The sequence below is a fragment of the Pseudorca crassidens genome, chromosome X (assembly GCF_039906515.1).
Source record: "Pseudorca crassidens isolate mPseCra1 chromosome X, mPseCra1.hap1, whole genome shotgun sequence".
Classification (NCBI taxonomy): Eukaryota; Metazoa; Chordata; class Mammalia; order Artiodactyla; family Delphinidae; genus Pseudorca; species Pseudorca crassidens.
Window position 1 is genome coordinate 30,813,493 of NC_090317.1, and position 19,227 is coordinate 30,832,719.

The 19,227-nt window shown below is 47.1% G+C and overlaps 1 protein-coding gene across 5 annotated transcripts in view; it reads right to left on the reverse strand.

The window, feature by feature from the left end:
• Positions 1–18,891, reverse strand: part of DOCK11 (dedicator of cytokinesis 11) — a 193,257-nt gene extending 174,366 nt beyond the window's left edge. For all 5 annotated transcript variants that reach the window (XM_067723766.1, XM_067723763.1, XM_067723765.1 and 2 more), the window contains exon 1: positions 18,669–18,891. In XM_067723766.1, coding sequence (XP_067579867.1) covers positions 18,669–18,770 — 102 coding nt within the window. In that variant the 5' untranslated portion in view covers positions 18,771–18,891. The remainder of the gene's footprint in view (positions 1–18,668) is intronic.
• Between the last annotated feature and the right edge of the window lie 336 nt (positions 18,892–19,227).

Genomic DNA, 19,227 nt, shown 5'->3' on the forward strand with positions numbered 1-19,227 from the left:
ACTTACAAAGGCTATTTTAAATCTTTCAGGTGACACGGGTATTATTTAGTTCCCAGAAACAATAATTTACTAAATGGTTTCCTCAGGGCTGAAGGAGTTAATGCAACTTCCCAGAGCAATTCTTCTCTCGGGGGCACCAAAACAATCTGATTTTAAATGGCACAGGAATTGTATAAGCTTAAAGCATTAAATCCTACCTTACAAAAGACATAAATTAGCGGGTGTCCATTTGCATTACAAAAGGATTCTTTGCTTTGCCAAAGGGTTCCAATCAAATTTATTCAAAAATCAGATTCCCCCAATGTATGCTGAATGATTGGATTTGCACATGGGCTTCATTGAGCGAACACAGCTGTACCAAAGGCTGAATTTAATTACAGGTACCTCTTCACCATGACTTCAGTGGTTCTTACACCCATTTCATTGCCTCCAACGTCGTACAGTGAGGAGTTGACCTTACAATTTCTGACTCACAATTCCCCCACTCTAACAATAAAATCGCTTTGCTTTTTACCTAGTACTCTTGACCCAAAGTCTTCAAAGTATTCAATGCACATTTGTTAGTCCTCATAATTATGCCAAACAAGTTGGCAAGAAAGCTGGGAATGCCACCTTCCAAACTACCAGGCATGGGAAAAAAAAAATAGCACCATTAACAGGCAAAACAAGTAAAGGTCCACATAAGCACAAAAGAACTACGTTTAAGTTTATTTTTTTCCAAACATGAAATATTTCATGCATAGTATTTTTTTAAAATAGACTGTAATTTTTCAATCAGTTTTAGGTTCACAGCCAAATTCAAAGTACAGAGAGGGCTTCCCTGGTGGCGCAGTGGTTAAGAACCCACCTGCCAATGCAGGGGACATGGGTTCAAGGCCTGGTCCGGGCAGATCCCACATGCTGCAGAGCAACTAAGCCTGTGCACCACAACTACTGAGGCTGCACTCTAGAGCCCATCAGCCACAACTACTGAAGCCCGTGCTCTCCAACAAGAGAAGCCACCGCAATGAGAAGCCCTCGCACCGCAACGAAGAGTAGCCCCTGCTCACCGCAACTAGAGAAAGCCCACCTGCAGCAACGAAGACCCAATACAGCCAAAAATTAATTAATTTTAAAAAATAAAAAAGAAAGTACAGAGAGTTGTTCCCATGTACCCCCGCCCACGTGCACAGCACAGCCTCCCCCATATCAACATCCCCCATCACAGAGATACATTTGTTACAAGCGATGAACCATCACTGACCCTCTTAATCACCCGAAGTCCAGAGCTTACACTAGGGTTCACTCTTGGTGCTGTACCTTCTATGGATTTTGACAAATATATAATAACACGTATCTCCCATCAGAGTATCATACAGAATAGTTTCACTGCTTTAAAATTCCTCTGTGTTCGCCCTATTCATGCCTCCCTCTCTGCTGCTTTTTAAGTTACGAAGAGAAAATATTCAAAACTCAGTTTAGGGCTTCCCTGGTGGCGCAGTGGTTGAGAGTCCGCCTGCTGATGCAGGGGACACGGGTTCGTGCCCCAGTCCAGGAGGATCCCACGTGCCGCGGAGCGGCTGGGCCCGTGAGCCATGGTCGCTGAGCCTGCACGTCCGGAGCCTGTGCTCCGCAACGGGAGAAGCCACAACAGTGAGAGGCCTGCGTACCGCAAAAACAAACAAACAAACAAACAAAAAAAACCCTCAGTTTAAATACAACAGATCAATTTTCATATATCAGTTTTATATTATGATGAGAGTGGGTGCTGGAGAGAAAACGGAGGAAGAAATGTGGTGGGGAAAAGACAAGCCAGAAGGACAAAGGCAACGAAAAAGAAATGAACTCAAGGATGTACATGCTGATGGGGAAAAAAAAGGGCACACAGTACAGAGGGGAAAAGAGACCCTGCTTACCAAGATCTGCAGCATAATCTAATTATCTGAAATGTCAGAGGCAAGACCTTCCATTTCATCCATAATTCCTAATTCATCCATAATTCTCCCATCCATTTGTTTTAAATCCACAAAAAATCTAAGATTATTTTTAAATAAAAGAACAAAGATAAGCAATTTCGAACTCAGGAAAATGGCAACCAGAAATCCTTGCAATATCGATGCATATCACCTATTAATTAGCTATACTTGAAATTTAAGTCCCTCTTGTGATTGATCATATTAATGGCAGCAAAGGATGACTACAGTATCGACAACTAAGACACGTGCAAGAAAGATGAGACCAATTTTAATTTACATTTCAGAAACTTCAGGGTAGGCATTTCCACCTCTCAAAAACTGTGAAGATAATATGAAACATTACATAGATGTAGACATACAGGTACATATACTGTGTGTGAGTGTATATATATATATATATACATAAACCCTTTGAAACTTCACTTTATAGAGAACCCATTATGATCAAAATTGGAGGAATACTTCAGCAGATAGGAATGAAAAGCAAATGGGAATTGAAGTCTCTAATTTCTAGGCCATCCTCATTTTATTGATTCAAGACACAGAGAATGTGAGACATGCAAAGCAACGGGCAAGGAGCTGCAGGATTATAGGAGAAATTATTTTAATAATAACAGCACCAGGCTAATTACTGTACAGATACTATATGTCACATACATATGCATTCATATATATCAGAGAAATATAGCAAGCCTGAAAAGTAAGTGTGGCGCTTTTTCTGATTACAGAAATAATACATTTTAAAAACGGAAAATGTAAAGCAAGAATAAAATGTACTCATAATCCCACCACCCAGAGACACGCACTGTTAATATTCTATACACTCACATATATTATAAACACAGGCATTCCCTTTGAGAATGTTTTCTTTGAATATAACAATAATACTAACAGCTAACATTTATTCAGCACTTCCTATGTTCCAGGCATTATTCTAAGTGTATTACTGTATTACTTTACTCAGTCCTTACATCAACCTTGTGAAGTCGGTACTACCTATCGTCATCTCCATTTTACAGATGGGAAAACTGAGGCAGAGAGTAGTTAAGTAACTAAAGTCACATATATCACATAAGCATTATTTTACAAAAACACGATCATACTTTGCACGGTGTTTCATAACCTAAACGTTTTCCCATGTCAATAATTAATACAGATGTCATTTTAATGACTGCATGGTTTTCTGGTGTATGGATGTACATTTCTCCCAATCCCTTACTTTTGAACATTCAGGTTGTTTGAGCTTGGGGAGGGGGGCGGTTGTTGTTTCGCTATTATAAACCACTTGGCAAGGCCCACTGAGGTTGATATTAGCTCCATTTTACAGATGAGCACAAGGAGGTTCCACAAAGTTAAATAGCCTGTCCAAGGTTACAGAGAGGGTCAGTGGAATCACTGGGCCTTTCTGGCACTCTGATGCCTATGCATTAGCTCCTTCTACTCTCCTGCCCACTCCTTAAGGCATTTACATGCTAATGGATGAGAGAAGTTGTCAACCGTAGTTCTGAGGCAGAATGAAATCAATCCTCTGTAAAACTGGAGAACTGGAATGGTAGGCTGAAAAATGCCCCCCGCCAAGGTATGTCCCCATCCTAATGCCTGGAACCTGCAAATGATACCTTATGGCAAAAGGGTCTTTAACATGGGATCGAGTTCATAAGGGTCTCAAGATGAAGAGATCATCCTGGATTATCGAGGTGGGCCCTAAATGCCATCACATATGTCCTTATAAGAAAAAGGCGGAGGGAGATTTGACACGACCAAATAGCGGGCCATGCGACTCACAGAGGCAGAGACTAGAGTGATGCAGCCACAAGCCAGGGAATGCTGGCAGCGACCAGAGCTGAGAGAGGCAAGGAACGGAACTTGCCCTAAATTCTCCAGAGGGAATGTGGCCCACTGATACTGATTTTGCACTTCCGGCCTCCAGAACTATAAGAGAATCAATTCGTGGTTTTTAAGCCACCGAGTTGGTGGTCATTTTTTATGATAGTCACAGGAAAGCAATACAAGTAGCAGGAGGCTATGGGCCTATAGAAGGAGCAACTTGCTCCAAATGTGGGGGGCGGGGAGGGATGGCCATTTGACCTAAGCCCTGCAGGACAGATAGGGTTCCCTTTAGCAGGGAAGGGGCTGGAAGGGCTTTCTAGGAAGAGGAGTCAGCACGTGCGAAGGCATGGAGATGAGAAAGTTTAGAGTGTGTTTGGGGAGCAGTAATGGTCCAGCACAGCTAGAGTACAGGTGACAGGAAGGAATGTGGTGGGAGAAGAGAATTCAAAAATGGGATGGGCCTTCCTGGTGGACAGGAAGGAACAGGAAGGCCTGCTAGGAAATCTGGGTGCTCATTTCCAGTAATGTGGAGCCAGTGCAGATAGAATTGGTATTTTTATGGGTTTGGGGATTTTGTGATTTTCCCTCATCCTTTCCTGAGAGGCAGCAGAATGGTGGGTCAGTTCCTAGCTATTTCAAGACAATAACTGCTTTGCTTACTGTCAAGATGGTCCACTCTGATATGTCATACCCCTAGGGACATGTGGACAAGACTGTGCCTAAATGATTTCTCCAGGGTGGGGCAAGAACCGTGACAGTGAGGTAGATCTATTCCATTCCACCTGGTGTCAACTGGGAGGCCGCTCGTGCCCCCCAGGAGACCCTCTGAAATGTCCCTGGTTGCTCTGAAATGTGCACGGCCTCTGCCAACTCATCACCCCAAGAAAGCAAAATCCTCCATTAAATTGAGCCGCAGGAACTTTGCTTGTCTCTCATGAGGAAGGTTTCACTTTTGAAAGGTCTACTAAGCCAAAGGCCACTCTTTCCCAATAAAACCCAGCAAAGACACACACACACACACACACACACACACACACACACACACACACACACAGTGGTGTATACCGGGCTCTGGAGTGGTAATTATATCATTTCTTCAACTCTTCATTCTTATTCCATACTTCCGCAGACAGAATCTCCGCTTCTCTTAGTTGGAACTAAATACAAAGCCAGGACATTTTAGGGGACAACCTTGCCAGATGTGTAGCTCCACAACATTCCCTTAGCATCCAGGCCATTGGATTTCCAGAAAAGGCACCCAGCCATCACTAGCTCAGGCCTCTGGAATTTTCCATCCTTGTCTAAAGAAAAGGTTAAAAACAATAAACACAGTGACGGCCCTGTCCCCCAGAGAACACTTTATGACCAAACACAGAGGAGAGAGGGAAGGAAGAGGTGAGAAAAAGATGAGAAGGGGTGAGTGAGAGAGTGCCCGCCGTGGAAGGAAGTTTCCACAGCGCAAATATGTAGAAGCTTTTCCTGGAAGGTCACAGTGCAGAGAGGTGAGGGCCGCCAGGGGCAGCAGTTGAAAGACCAGAATGAGGGGAGAACAGTCAGGGGTCAGTGGAAGGTGGAAAGAGAAAGAAAGAAATTTGGTCGGGAGAGCGCAAAGTCAGCTAAAGGAACCCTGCCCCAGTGGGCGCCTCGCTCAGAGCAGGTCTCAAGGCCTCGGAGGGGCAGCCTCCACGGCCCCCATTCCTGTCTAGCAGGGTTTGCTGCCTTGAGAAATACGGATCTGGAATAGGTGTGAACTGTTGCCCTTCTTCTACCGGAAGATGGAGGAAGTGAGGGCCAGCCAACCCTTGACTCCCAAAAGGAATCTGGCCTCTACAGGTTTCCGGTGGTCCCAAGTCTTAAACCCCCAAGTTGGAGAATTAGGTTCCAACTAACACATACGGTGGAGAACTACATAGAAGTGTCCTCCACATTCCTTAACTAATTAATTTGGGGTCTTGAATTACGCGAGTTGACAGGGTGCACCACCCCACACAAAACTGTTCCACTTACCTGGCACAATTTCCACAGGGGTGGATTTCTTCCTGTCTGAATCTAAAACTATACTGCTCCCCTCATTAAATATTGTTAATATTTTCATCTCTGGTCTCTTGGTCTATTATAATGAGGGGGAAAAAATCCCTTCCTTCCATCTTAACTTATTTTTATCCTTTAGTTTCCTCAGATTAAGTCCTTGTCTTCCCTTCCCCCACCCCACCCCCATCCTTGCCCTAAGTAGAGCCCATGTATTAAAATCAGTAGAAATAGATTCTCTGCTTCAATTCAAGCAACAGTTCTAAAAGCATTTCCCTTGGGATTTTAGCATGCCCAGAAGGAACGTATTTCTCTTTTCCTTCAGCTAAGACAGCTTGCTATCTCCCTCCCATATCTATCTCTATCTCTCTCTCTCTATCTCTCTATCTCTCTCTCTCTCTCTCTCCCTCCCTCCCTCCCTCCCTCTCTCTCTCTCTCTCTCTCTCTCTCTCTCCCTCTCTCTCTCTCTCTCTCTCTCTCTCTCTCTCTCTCTCTCTCTCTTCTAGCTCACTCTCAAACACATTTGCTTTCTAGTTTCTTCTGGTACACACCACACTCCCAGATGTTCCAGAGTCCTGAGGCATCAACTGTGTCACGAAGGTCACTGATCCAATGCCTACTATCCCTACGCCATGAAGTTCAGATGAGGGCCAGTGAAAAAGGAAAAACCTCAAACCAGAAAGCAGTAACTCAGTAAAATAATATGAAATAAACTATAACAAAATAAGCCAGGTTGAAGGGCAAGAGCCTATAACATAAAGAAAATGAACATCACTTTCTAAAGAAGATTTAAATAGGATTACAGTTAATACCTTTTCACATCCTAGAGATTAGTAGTATCTAAATACATTAGAAAAAATTTGAAGATAATTCCACTGCAAACATCTGAATTTTTTAACTGAGTTGGCTTATAAGGAGAATTGGAACTATTTTCCTATTGAGGAGAAAAGAAAGGAAGACTGGAACAGGAGACAGTGAAGATGGTTAATGTATATTTTGTCGGTACAGATTTTTAAACAAAATCTGGGGGTTTCCCAACCTTTTACAAAATGTTTTTCAGTACATTTCAGCCAATTATCCAAAGGTCTGGAAAAAGATACGCCTGGCCTCGGAGAAATATAGCCATGGCCAATTAGAAGTGATGTAAAAATAGAAAATGCAACCCACATCGATGATAGAGTGCTTCTTCAGGGCAGTAGGCTCTGTGCCATCAGCTTATCATGGATATTGTCATGGCCAGCGTGAGGAGGGCTGGTGCAAATGTGATCAGCCAGCAAGCTTTTGTGGTGTGTGTCTCTAAGATGGCAGTGCCTGGACTTGGTGAATGAGACAGGAAGTTTCAATTTCTCTCTCAATTGAAAACATCGTGAAGACTGAAGGAATCAGAGAGCTTTTCCAGTCCTTCTCTCTGCTTCTTGAATCATGTGTTTTAGAAACCCATTTCTGGGAAAGGGTCTGCCAATTACCTTGAAAATGCAGGAGAGCCATGCCCAGTCTAACCTGACCTTCAGGATGCGTGAAGTGTCTCTCACACAGGACACATGAGAGGTGTCTTGGGGCTTGTCAGCCAAAGAGTTATCCTCCCTGATGTGAAACCATCCTTTTCTCTTTTCAATACACACACCCACCCCCTTACCTCTTTACTCTTTAGCTGAGGGTGGAAAATTCCATAGGCCTGAACTGGCTAAGTGCCTGCCAAGTGTCTGGCCAGCTTGTATCTTGAAACACCTCAAGTCTGAAAGCAGTGCCCACTTACAAGAACTCCAGACTGAGGGACTTTTGTGTGGGAAAAATTTTTTTTAATCATGAAGAATTTAAGAAAACATCCAAATTGAAATTGCAGACTGCAAACCTATATTGCTTTCTTTCAGCCAAAAGTCTCAAAAGGGTTTGTGCTTTCTCATTCTTATTCTGCGAAGGCTTTTGCACCTGGCTCACAGTTTGCCCGTCTATCAGCCCCGTGTTCCTCCTCCACCACAAGGTCAGTATCCATGCTGGAAACCCATGTGACCCTAGAATTCCACCATTCCTCAACCTCCAGCAATGGTTTCCCAAAGCTGTCCGCTTCTTAATCCCTGGAATTTGTGACTACGTTATATTACATAGCAAAGGGATTTTGCAGATGTAATCAAGTTAAGGATTTTGAGATGGAGAGATTATCCTAACTAATTATCCTGGTGGGACCAAGGTAATCAATCATAAGAGTCCTTCTAAGTGAGGGAGGGAGGAAGGAAAGAAGGCAGGCAGAAGAGTCAGAATCAGAGAAGGAGATGTGATGACATAAGCAGTATCAGTATGATACGATGTGAGAAAGACTTGACCAGACATTGCTGGCTTGAAGATGGAGGAAGGGGCCACAAGCCAAGGAATGCAGGCAGCCTCTAGAAGCTGTAAGATGCACGGTAACAGATTCTCCCCTAGAGCTTCTGGGAGGGAGTGAGGACTTACAGACACCTTGGCGTTAGCCCACTTAAAACCGTTTCAGACTTCCAACCTCCAGAACTGTGAGTTTAGTAAATCTGTATTGTTTTGAGACACTAAGTTTGCGGCAACGTGTTGTAGCGGCCATAGGAAACTAACAGGCCATGCATCCAGTGCAACTCTCAGCAGGGTCACTGCTGGGACTCCTCATCTCAAGTACTCTGCCTTTTCTGAGTTCTCTAAGCAGACACCCAGCGTGCTAAGCTCAAGCTATTGTGCAGTCATGGTGAGTGCAGGACAGTCCTCCTCAGGACCGGCAACAAGACGAGAACTCTCCTAGAGGGGCTGCGCAATTGGCCGGCAAACCAAGGCAGAGGGTTAGATATGGGGTAGCGGGTGGGGACGAGAAAGAAGATAAAACCCAGTGACCGGAAATGGATTTTACAGACCGGGCAGAACCAGTAGCCTAGGGGACTTAAGGCCCAGATCCGCAGCTCTGAATACGAGTCTTCTGATGCCCCCTTGCTTAGGCCCTGACTAGTCTCTGGGCCTGGGGCGGTGCCGGGCTGGCAGGGGACATCCGAGTCCACTCCACGCAGAGGAAGCAGGGGGAGGGAGCTGGGCCTCCATCGCAGAACTGAGGCGACAACAAAGCCCTATGGAATTCTCCTCCGGCTCTCCCGGTGAGAATTCTGCCAGACCCCGTTTCACTTCGTTTGGAAGGCGAAGACAGAGGCAGAGCTCCTCTGTAAGCAGTCACACAGGTCACTAGCAGTGGAGGAGCGATCCTCCCTTGGGGTCAGGTTAGCAGGGAGAACCTTCTTTGCTCCACAAGCAATAGAGCATGATCTAAACACTCTTCTGGCCAGAAGGAGAGCTGCGGGCGCCTATGAGCTTTCAAATAACCATTTTGTTCAATTTTCGCCAACAGTTCATTGAGAGCCCTCCCGGATTTAAGTGCTTTCTTGGTGGTAAGTTAGGCAACTCAGAATGTGGTATTCCCTCCTCCTGGTCTCTAGGAAACCATTTAATGGGCCGAAGCCTTCGGAACTTGTTAACCTATGAAAATAAACTGGTTTTGCCAACCACACTGTTCCACTCACGCCATGAACATTGACAACAGGTTCTGTAAGACATAAAGTTGGCAGTTTCTCAAGTGGGAAAGCTACACGGCTAATATAAAAGGCATGGAGAGAAATATACATGTTGTTATTTTTGGACGGCACTAACCTGCTTGAAAAAAAATCATAAAAACAGTTCCCTGAAAATGATCCCAGGTACCTTGGCACAGCCAGTGTCCTGGAGAATTTTTTCCCCCATATAGCTAGTCAAATAGCAAAGAAAGGAAGGACGGCCAATTGCAAACAGTTCTCAAAGTCCTTAGGCTGACTTTGGCAAGGAAAAATCTATACGGATCTTGCCCACATTTCTCAATAACAACCCCACCCCTCTTCATTTTTTTTTTTCTGTCCTCACCTCCTACTTTCCCACTACAGAGACCTAAGCTTGTTCAGAAATAAACACTGTTTCCCAACAGGAGGAGATCATCACCAAAACCACACAAAGAGAGCTTCCTCCACCCTTTCTATTGTGGAATCTGGCCCAGGAGCTAGTGCTTCTTTACCTGATTATGCCAAAGAAATTGAGACACCCGGAGTTCATTACCTGTTCTGTCATTTAGCAAACCTGGGTGGCCTACAGCCTTGCCTCACTTGAAACCATGCCTCTGTTTCCCCACTGAAGGGAGACAGGTGATGACAATGCAGGATGTGTTTCACAGTGACCTGGAAGAACATGCGAGGTCAGAGGCATAACAGCATTTTTGACTCATCATAAGATCGGGGCTATAAAAATACAAGGTCTAATACATCAACTATTTCGTACAAAGGCATTCCCCAGCCTCCTGACACACTTCGCTGAAGCACTTCAAATAAAGATGTTCTGTCTCAGAGGCTTAGAAGAACATTTGACTTCTTAGTTAAATCTCACCCAGTCAAATCTTTTAGTCACTACGGAAAGCAACGGGAGGGGAGAGCTGAAGTATCAGAATACCTTCAAACATTTCTCTGCAGCTTGAAACATATACAGTCCAACGTTAAGCTGTCGAGAAAGGCCAAAATACAACTTCCTGTCAACGACAAACTCGATGAGCAATAAAAATAAGGTGGTAAAGAATGGCAGGAAATCATTAATAGCAAATTTTGGCGTGATTGTGCGACGCTGTGCGTAGATAGTAGGTCAACCTCATGTCCCTGGAACAGTTGGCGTATTTTCCACGGTATTGACTACGCCGGAAACCTGCACGTACTATTCCTAATTGGACTCATCCTGCTACCACAAAACCAGGATAGCTGGGCAGAAAAGTATATTGATTTCTTAGAAGACCTGTAAGCTTAAAATGTTCCCACTAAAATACATGTTTCCAAAATACATCTTTAAAAGGGCACTTGAATGTCAACGGTCATTTGATTCTTTTTAAAGTAAGGATTAATGAGTAAAAGGCATGTCAATAAAGTTTTGAGAGGGAAAGGAAAGAGCGTTCAAGTTCTAGTCTTCCATACAGAGCCCAATGGTCCTCTATCCATGCTTTTGGAGAAACCGCGCTGAACAGACTGTCGTAAGTTCCCCAGACCAGAGGACCTCCTCCCGGGCACAGGATGGGGTGTTCCTCCCCACTAGACGACCAGTCTTCCCACCCACTCATCTGACTAGTCTGAAGGCAAGAACTGCCAAAGACCCAGAGCCCTAGCTCACATCCACTGGGCTCTTCGATATGATCCGGTCCGCCTGGGAATGGCTGCTCCCAGGACCTCATGGGCAGCCAGCTTAGTCTGCCAAGAAGGGTATGATTCTCGGCTCAGCCATGTATGGGGCTCACCCTTTGGGGCATGATCTGCAGCAGGGAAATAAAAAAGCAAGGGTACCTGCTTCCCTTCTACCCGTCTACTTTTGTTGGTTGATGTGTCACACATACACAAAAGACTTCTGCACACCATCAAGCCCGGGAATAAGCGTGCGAGCCAACAGTTGTCCAGTGCCTTCCACGTGCCAAGCCCCGGTCCCCAGTGCTTTGCATGCAACTCATGGAAGCCTTTCCACAAACCCAAACCCACCAGAGGGTTATCGAGGCACAGAAGGTGAAATAACTGGCCCAAGGTCACCCAAGTTAGTAAGCAGCTGAGCTGGACTTTGAACCCGGGCAGTGAGTTTCCAGAAACTAGTGTGCTCTACTAAGCACGAGTCACAGACAACGGAGCTGAATGAGACTGTCCCTTTGCCCCAGTTCCTGCTCTGGGAGCCTCCAGGGTGTGGCCCTGCAAGAATCGGAAAGGCATCTGGCTCTGGGTTGATATAAGCGACAGGTCAATGTTACCCATGAACCCCTCTGCACTCCTGACAAAAGCGAAAAGAAACTAAGATATCTAAATCCCAAACAGAGATGTATCATAAAACTACCATTAGGATTTACAGAAAAGGGGAAACAGCTCTCGTGCTTTCTCCCGCCTGTGGTTTCTGGCCTTCCCTCTGTGTTTTAAAAAAAAAAAAAAAAAAAAAAAGGAAGAAGAGAAAACAAACAAAAAAACTAATAATTTTTCAACATGCCTACTGATCATTTTATGTCTCAGAAGAAAGCAAAAGCAGGGAGGTGAATGACTCCTCTGAACGGAATTCCCGCAAACAAGCCTGGGGGGCGGGGCGGCTCCCGAGGTGGGGTCTGGGAAGGCAGCAAGCGCTCCGCTCTGGCAGCCCACAGACGTCAGGTCAAGGAATGTCAAGGGGAGTTACACATGTACACTGGATGTGAATTTCTCAGTGTCAGGCGCTGCCATTTACTTTCCCCATTCCCATAAAAAAAAAAAAAAAAAAAAAGGTCTCTGTAGCCCAGTAAATGAGGGAAATGCCAAAGGCCTCACTTAACACTGTTGAACCCAGAAAGGACCAACGTCTTGAAAAAACGTTAAGGACCACAAAAAAGACCATGAGGGGGCAGCGGCCGGGCAGAAATGATGTAACTAACTGAAGATAGAAGCAGCACCAATCACTAGACTCCTGCCGCTTCCATCGTCTCTATTTCACTCATCTGCATACATCCCATCTCCCTTCCAGGCTTGTGAGTCCCTCAAGGGCAGGAAACACGCTAGCCAGCCTCTTCAGGCACCTGGGGAAGGAGGCTGGTCAGGCTGAACCCTGGGACGGGAAGCTGCCCAGGGGGTGACCTAACTTCCCATGAAGCCTGCCTGGGGAGGCCGTTCCTCAGCGCCCCCCCCGGCCCCGCCCTGCCTCCCACTTCCCTAACGACCCCCAAAGGTGCAAAGCTCTTCAATCAGCTAATCTCGCCTCCCCTGCCCGGCTGCTCAGCCCTGGTTCTTCCGCCCCTTCCTGATCCCATCTGGAACACTTTCTTCTCTGCCCTCGAGAACCCTAGTCTTTTGCCAAAACACAACACTAGAGGCTCAGCCTTTCCCCAGGATGTTCTCTCCACCGCCTTAACTGTAAAATGGCTTTGCCCTGACGACCCTCTCTAGAAGAGGCCACTCATTTGCTTCTCCCTTCCCCTCTCGTGGAACACACTGACCCTCCTGGTCACCTGGGCTGACAACCTCAATCATCTTGACTCCACCTCCCCCCCCTTCCTCCCACTTCTTCCTTCCCCCCTCTACTCCCCCTTCAAGGATCACTAAATCCTGCTGCTTTTATCACTTCTCCTACTTCTTCCACCTTATCTCCATTGTCACTGCCTCAGCTAAGCCACTGCTGTCCCTCTCCAGAGCCATGCAGCTATATTTCACCCAGTTACCTGGTCTCCAGGCACCCAACACCTGGTCCATCCTATATATTGTTTCCATGTGTTTCCCGCTGTGAGAGGCACTGGGAATAGACAGGAACACACAGCCCCTGCCTTCTTGGTTCATATTCAGAATGGGTATGAAATATTGCCCCCTTCTTCACTGTAATCTGTGATAGACCCTTCTAGAATGCTTTTTTTTTTTTTACTAGATCTCTCCTAAACTTTTATGAATCACTTATACATCAGACGCTTTCCAAATATTACCTTCTTCGACCCCCACGAGAACTCCACAAGGTCAGTACAACTATTTATTATCCCCATTTCACAGATGAGGAAAACAAGATCTCGCTACTCGCTTCGGTTCACAATGCAAGCCGGGGACAGAGGGCAGAGTCAAGCCCAGGCCTGACTCTTGAGCCTGGGCTCTGGCTCCCACATTTTAAGGAGGACACTGAAACCTTGGAAAGGAGCCCAAACAAGATGATCGTGATGGTGAAGCATCTCGAAACCAAGTCACATGAGGAAGGAAGGAAAGAAATGAAGCCTCTTTGGCTTTGGGAAGAGTGCATTTTAAAATGCCATGGTGGCTGTCTCCAAATATTTGAAGGGTTGCCATGTGAAAGAGGAAGCAAACATCTTCTGTGCGGCTCCAAATGGCAGAGCGAGGCCTAGCCTAGTGGTGGAACTTACAGAGAGCAAATTTCAGCGCAAGAGCCGTTTCTAACCCAGCCCTCTAACGGGCGGAGAGCGTTTAAGGAGAAGCTAGGCAACATTTGTCAGGGCCGGTACGGGGGACATTCCTGCCTTGAGTAGGCAAGTGGTCTAGATCTGCGTTTCTGTGCACATCAAAGTCACCTTGGGTTGTTTTTAAAAATACACATGCCTGGCCCCAGCCCAGACTTATCGAAACAGAATCTTAGGGGTAGAGACCGTTAGTGTGAGAATTACAAACCAGGAAATAAGTCTGTACGAAGGTTCACTCAAATCCTCAAAAGAAGAAATACAGATGGCTAATCAACATATGCCAACCTGGTCAACTTCAAGACTAATGAGAGGAATGCAAATTAGAACGGTGATATGCCGTTTACTGCCTACCAGATTGCAAAGGTTAAAAAATACTAATTACCGGTGTTGCCATGGGAGGGGGCAAAAGGAACACTCACACTTTCTGGTGACGGAAGGGCCAATGTCAATAACTTTCTGCAGAGCAATTTAACAGCAGGTTTAAAGGAAATGTTAACGCTAAAAATGTGTCTAATGTTTGAGCAAAGCAATTCCAATGCTAGAAATTTATCCTAGAGGGACAATCTAGCATATTTGAAAATGCCTGCTCAAAGATGTTCATTCAAATTCATGTTTATACCAGAGCTGTCCTGAGGAACTTCCTGCAGTGGTGGAAATGCTGTCTCTGGGCTGTCCTATGCGGGCCAGCCACTAGGCACACGTGGTTCTTGAGCATTTGTGGCAAGGGCAATTTAGGAACTGATTTTTAAAGTTTTTAAACTAATTTTAGTTTTTTAATGAATTCAAACGTAAATAGCCACAGGTGGCTAGTAGCTACTGTACTGGAGAGCTCATGTTTCTAACTCCTCAGAATTAGAACTTCTCAAGACACCAAACAGTAAAGGATGATTAACCTACGGTCCACCCACAGTGGAACTTCTGGCAGTCGTTAAACACGATTATGTAGATTTGTATCGCTGATGTGAAGAAATGTTCATAAGATACGGGTAAGTGACATAATTATTTACAGGTTTGTATGATAAATTTGTTTAACGTGCTCGGCTTGGAAAACAAATTCTATCCAGTACTACTTCGTGCTTCAAAGAGGGTTGGGCAAGGAGGCCTCTCCGGCTTCACAGCAACCTCTGTACTGGGCTGGCTGACAGATCCTTCCTTCTCCAAACCTGGAGGAGCCAACGGGGGAGCAGTAAGACCATTTCGTGCTTACTCGCCCACACTCTCGGTCAGTGCATGCAGAGCCCAGCTAAGTCTCTGAACTGCAGACTCGCGGGCAAAGCCCGTTGCAACTGGCTTTATTCTACCGTGTAAGTTGTTTTGTCCTCGATTAAGTACTTTCCACAAATTCCCCTGGGAAGAGGGAGTAGGGGAGCTGATTCATTTTCAGGCCTTCCCTAAATGCAAACCTAAGGAACACTCCTTGCAGAGGTGGTAGTGTTGGGGGGGGGGGGTGTCAACAGCTGCAGACCCTTTTCAGCCATTCTCAGCTCTTGGAGAGCTTTCCTCCACTGGCTTTGTTATATGCCATCTGGCCAGGCGCCAGCCAGGGCACCGTGCATGCATCGCCCTGCCTCAAGGGGCTACAACCGGTAATATCTAGCAACTCTTTCCTGATCCTTTGGCACACGAGGAATTGAAAGTAAATTCAGCGGCAGCAAGTCAACAGTATTTAAACACCTACTAGGCGACCTTCCCAGGCAGACACAGGGACTCCTCCCGAGGGCAGCCAGAATACAACAGGTTTCTCAAATGCCTTTGTTCCCCCAGAGGCACAAAGAGCTACATCCTGAATTATAACAAAAACAGCGTTGAAACGCTGCATTTTAAAATGTGTATATATGTAAACACTTCTCAGTTAATCACAGACGCTCTCAGGTTATAATATTCCTCCCCAAGTCTCTCTTGAGAAATCTCTGCCAGTGGTTAATTCTGTAATTATCCCTTTGCCTGGGTTAAAACTGTCTTTCATTTAAAAAAAAAATGCAGCAACAAAACGGTCTCTCTTTCTCTATCTGCTTCATTATATAGTTAATAGATTTGAGGAAGTACTGATAACTGAATGAAGGTTTGAATACACAACTACATGCTATATATAGCCCAGGCCTTCTGAATTTTTCAAACAGTGAACAAAACTGAATGATGTTAGCAACATGCCAAAAAGGGTATAACTGTTAAAAAAGAAACCACCTAAACAGGAAATTCTGTATATTTGTTCAGCTTGGTGGGTTTTCCAAGTTCTAGTGAAAGATACACCACAGGAAAGCTTGCTCTGCGGCAGGAATGACTCCATATTGAAATCTAATGAAAATGCGACTCCATGTTGAAGCCCTAACTTGAATGTCGTGGGTTGACAGCAGCAAGTGTAAATCCTACCTCAGCTGTCCCTCATAAACATTTTGGGTCTTAAATCAGAAAAGAATCAGACGTTGTGATGGCAGCTGCAATGTGGTCCACTCGCTCTCCAGCCACCCATGGCTTTGCTAACTTTGGTTAACGAGCTCTTGGTGTCAGAAAAGCAGGGGCCAAGAAAGAGAGCCATTTAGGAGAGTACACTCCATTTAAGACTCTTTCCTTATCTCTTAATTGACTGAACTGCTTCAAAACAGCATTCACTAAGGTGCTATGAATAAGCTAAAACTGATTTACGTACATAATCTGGGTGTCCTCTTGACAAACACATACACAGACCCAACCCCGGCTGGAACTAACAGAAACAAATGAAGATAAAGTCATCACACTCATTCATAATTTTAGGGCATCTAGGATTGTGCCTTGCACGTTGCAGGGGCTCAACAGATATAGATTTAGATTCCTAGAATCAGTTCTCCCCACCTCCCAATATCTCAGTGTGGCCCACATACCAGAGTAGTAAATAAATATCATTCCTGTGCCTTGCCCGGTAAAAAAATCTGTGGCCTTGGTCCCAAGTAAGCTAGGTTGGCGGTATCTCTCAGAAGAGTCTCCTCCCACTAACAGGTTTTTGTGCCAGAGTCAATGGTTAGGAAGGCACCTGTGTTACCCCCAATTCTTTTTCAAACCCAAAACCCTGGACAAGAATGCTACTGTCAACTTTACGTTGCTGGGGGTGGCAGGTCAAACGCCGGTCAAATCCCAGCGGAGGTTTGCTGAGTCCCATTTATTCTCTTGAGACCATCTGTCCAATTCACAGGCTCCCTTCACACGATGTGGTAGAGGGCCAGCCAGCCCTGCTTAAGCGAGGTTTTCTTTCTTCCTGAATTTAGGAAAGCGTTTCCTATGCTAGGGAGACTGAATCACTTGTTAACAATCACCCGAGATGAGAGCCCTGGTATAAATTCCCTACCCACAGCTTGCCTTCCTCTCTTAACTGGCTGTGATGACAATCGAGGTTCCAATCTAACCCCAACAGGACCTCATTCTAAAATCAGTGAGACACACAATAGGCCAAGTCCATTAAAACAACATTAAAGGTCTGGCTTTTTAGCTCTGCTAAACAGCAGGATTAAACTTCCAAGGGTCCAGCTACGATAGAGAGATTTCTTTAAAGTCATTTGGCTTTGCACAGTGGTAGCTATTAGGGATCAGATCTTTATCTCAAAGGTACATATTTTTACCTTTGATCCTCCTCCAGAACTCCCACTAATGTCAACTTTCTCCACTGTTGGGATCAGGCCCCTGGCCTCCCTTTAATGTTGGTTTTATCGCAGATTCTACAAGATCAACAGAAAAATTACAAGGAAAAGCTGTGAAGTTCCCTTCCGATGATAAGTTGTTTTAACAAAAAGAGCTCACTCTTAATGGTGAAATTTAAACACAGCAAACGACTCGCTGTAAGGTAGAGAGCATGGAGAGAGACAAAAACGAACAAACAAAAAACCAAAGCAACAAAACAAATGCTAATTAACCAGTCTGATTGCTTATTTAGGTTTTGACTACTGGTCCAGGAAATTGGCAACGAGTGTCTTGAAAACAGGAGAAGGGGAAAGTGCTCGTTAGTACCCTCCGCTGCGCTCCAGAGTCAGACAATCCGAAAGAGGCTGAGGGTGCGATGGAAAGGCTCCCAGGAGGTCAGCGCGCTTTCCAATGCCCATCCCCCAGCCGTGAGCGGTGGGGCTCTGAGCCCAGGTCCTCCATCCCTGGACTGGCGCACACCGTCTTCCCCCAAACCCCCATGGCCCCATCTCCTGCCTCCGGAGCGCTCTCGGGTCGCAGGGGACACCCTCGCCCTGCGGCTGCAGACCCCGCGCCCACACGCCCCGGAAACCCGTTGTCTCCAACCCCCCCCCCGTCCGCAGCAGCGGCGGCGGCGGCAGCAGCACCCCTTCTTACACCCATCACCACCCTCTCCCCAGTAGCAGGAGGAAGTCGCTGTGCTTCCTCTGTTCTCACCGCCCGCCAGAGCTTGGGCGCCCGGGGCTTTTTGGGTGGGGTTCTTTTTTTGTGTACACGGTGTGTGTGTGTGTGTGTGTGTGTGTGTGCGCGCGCGAGTGCGTGTATGTGCAAAACGGACATCGCATCCTTCCGCCTAGGCTGCCTCAGGTGCGGGCAGCACGGACTCTGGATCACGTCGCGCCCGGGTCGCCGGCTCTTTGTGCCGGGTCTAGGGCAGCGCGGGGTCCGTTCTCGAACTCACACCCCCGGCCGGGGCCCCAGTTCCGAGCCCCCGACGGCCCGTCGGCGTCCAGCCCGTGCGGGGCAGCCGGGCAGCCGCGGCGCTGTCAGCGGGCGCCTGGGACTCGGACCCCGGCGAGCGGCGACCGGGGCGAAAACTTACTGAAACGGAGAAAGAGCGCGGAGCGCACCGGCCGGCCGCCGCCGACGCCGTCCCCGTCCCGGCCCCACGCGTGCGCGCGCGCGCGGGAAGCCACCCAGTTGCTCTCGCCCGGAGCGCGTTCCCCAGGACGCCCCGTCCCCCGGCCACTCACCAGCACTACGGAGCCCCGCACGGCCTCCGACACGCTCTGTCGGAGCTCGGCCGCCGTGCCGGGCTTGCTGAGCCGCTTGGTGAATTTGCGCACTTCGGCCATGGCAGCGGCGGGAAGGTCTCGGCTGGCTTGCTCACTGCCCCGGGCCGGGGCGGCCGCGGCCGCTGCTGCTCCAAGTGTTTACACGCCGGCCGGCCACATCGCAGCTTGGCGGCGGCGCGTCTCCCGCTGCTCCTCCCTCCCGCCCTCCGCTGCCCCTCCCTCTTTCCCTCCTTCCCTTCCTTGCTCGCTCGCCGTCCGGCCCCACGGCGGCGGCCGCTCCCTCCCCCAGAGAGCCCGTGCTCCGTGCGCGAGCAGCCCGAGGAGGAGGGTGTGTCTGGCGAGGAAGGGCGTGTGGAGGGGGAGGGAGCATTGGAGGGGGAACGAGGGTCACGAGGGAAGAGGGGGGAAGTGGCAACCGCTCGGGCTCCGCCCGCAGCTGATATTGCTGGTGCAGCCGCCTCCGGGAGGGGAGGTCTGGTTGCTTCATTTTCGTTTGTGTGTATTTTGGGGCGGGGAG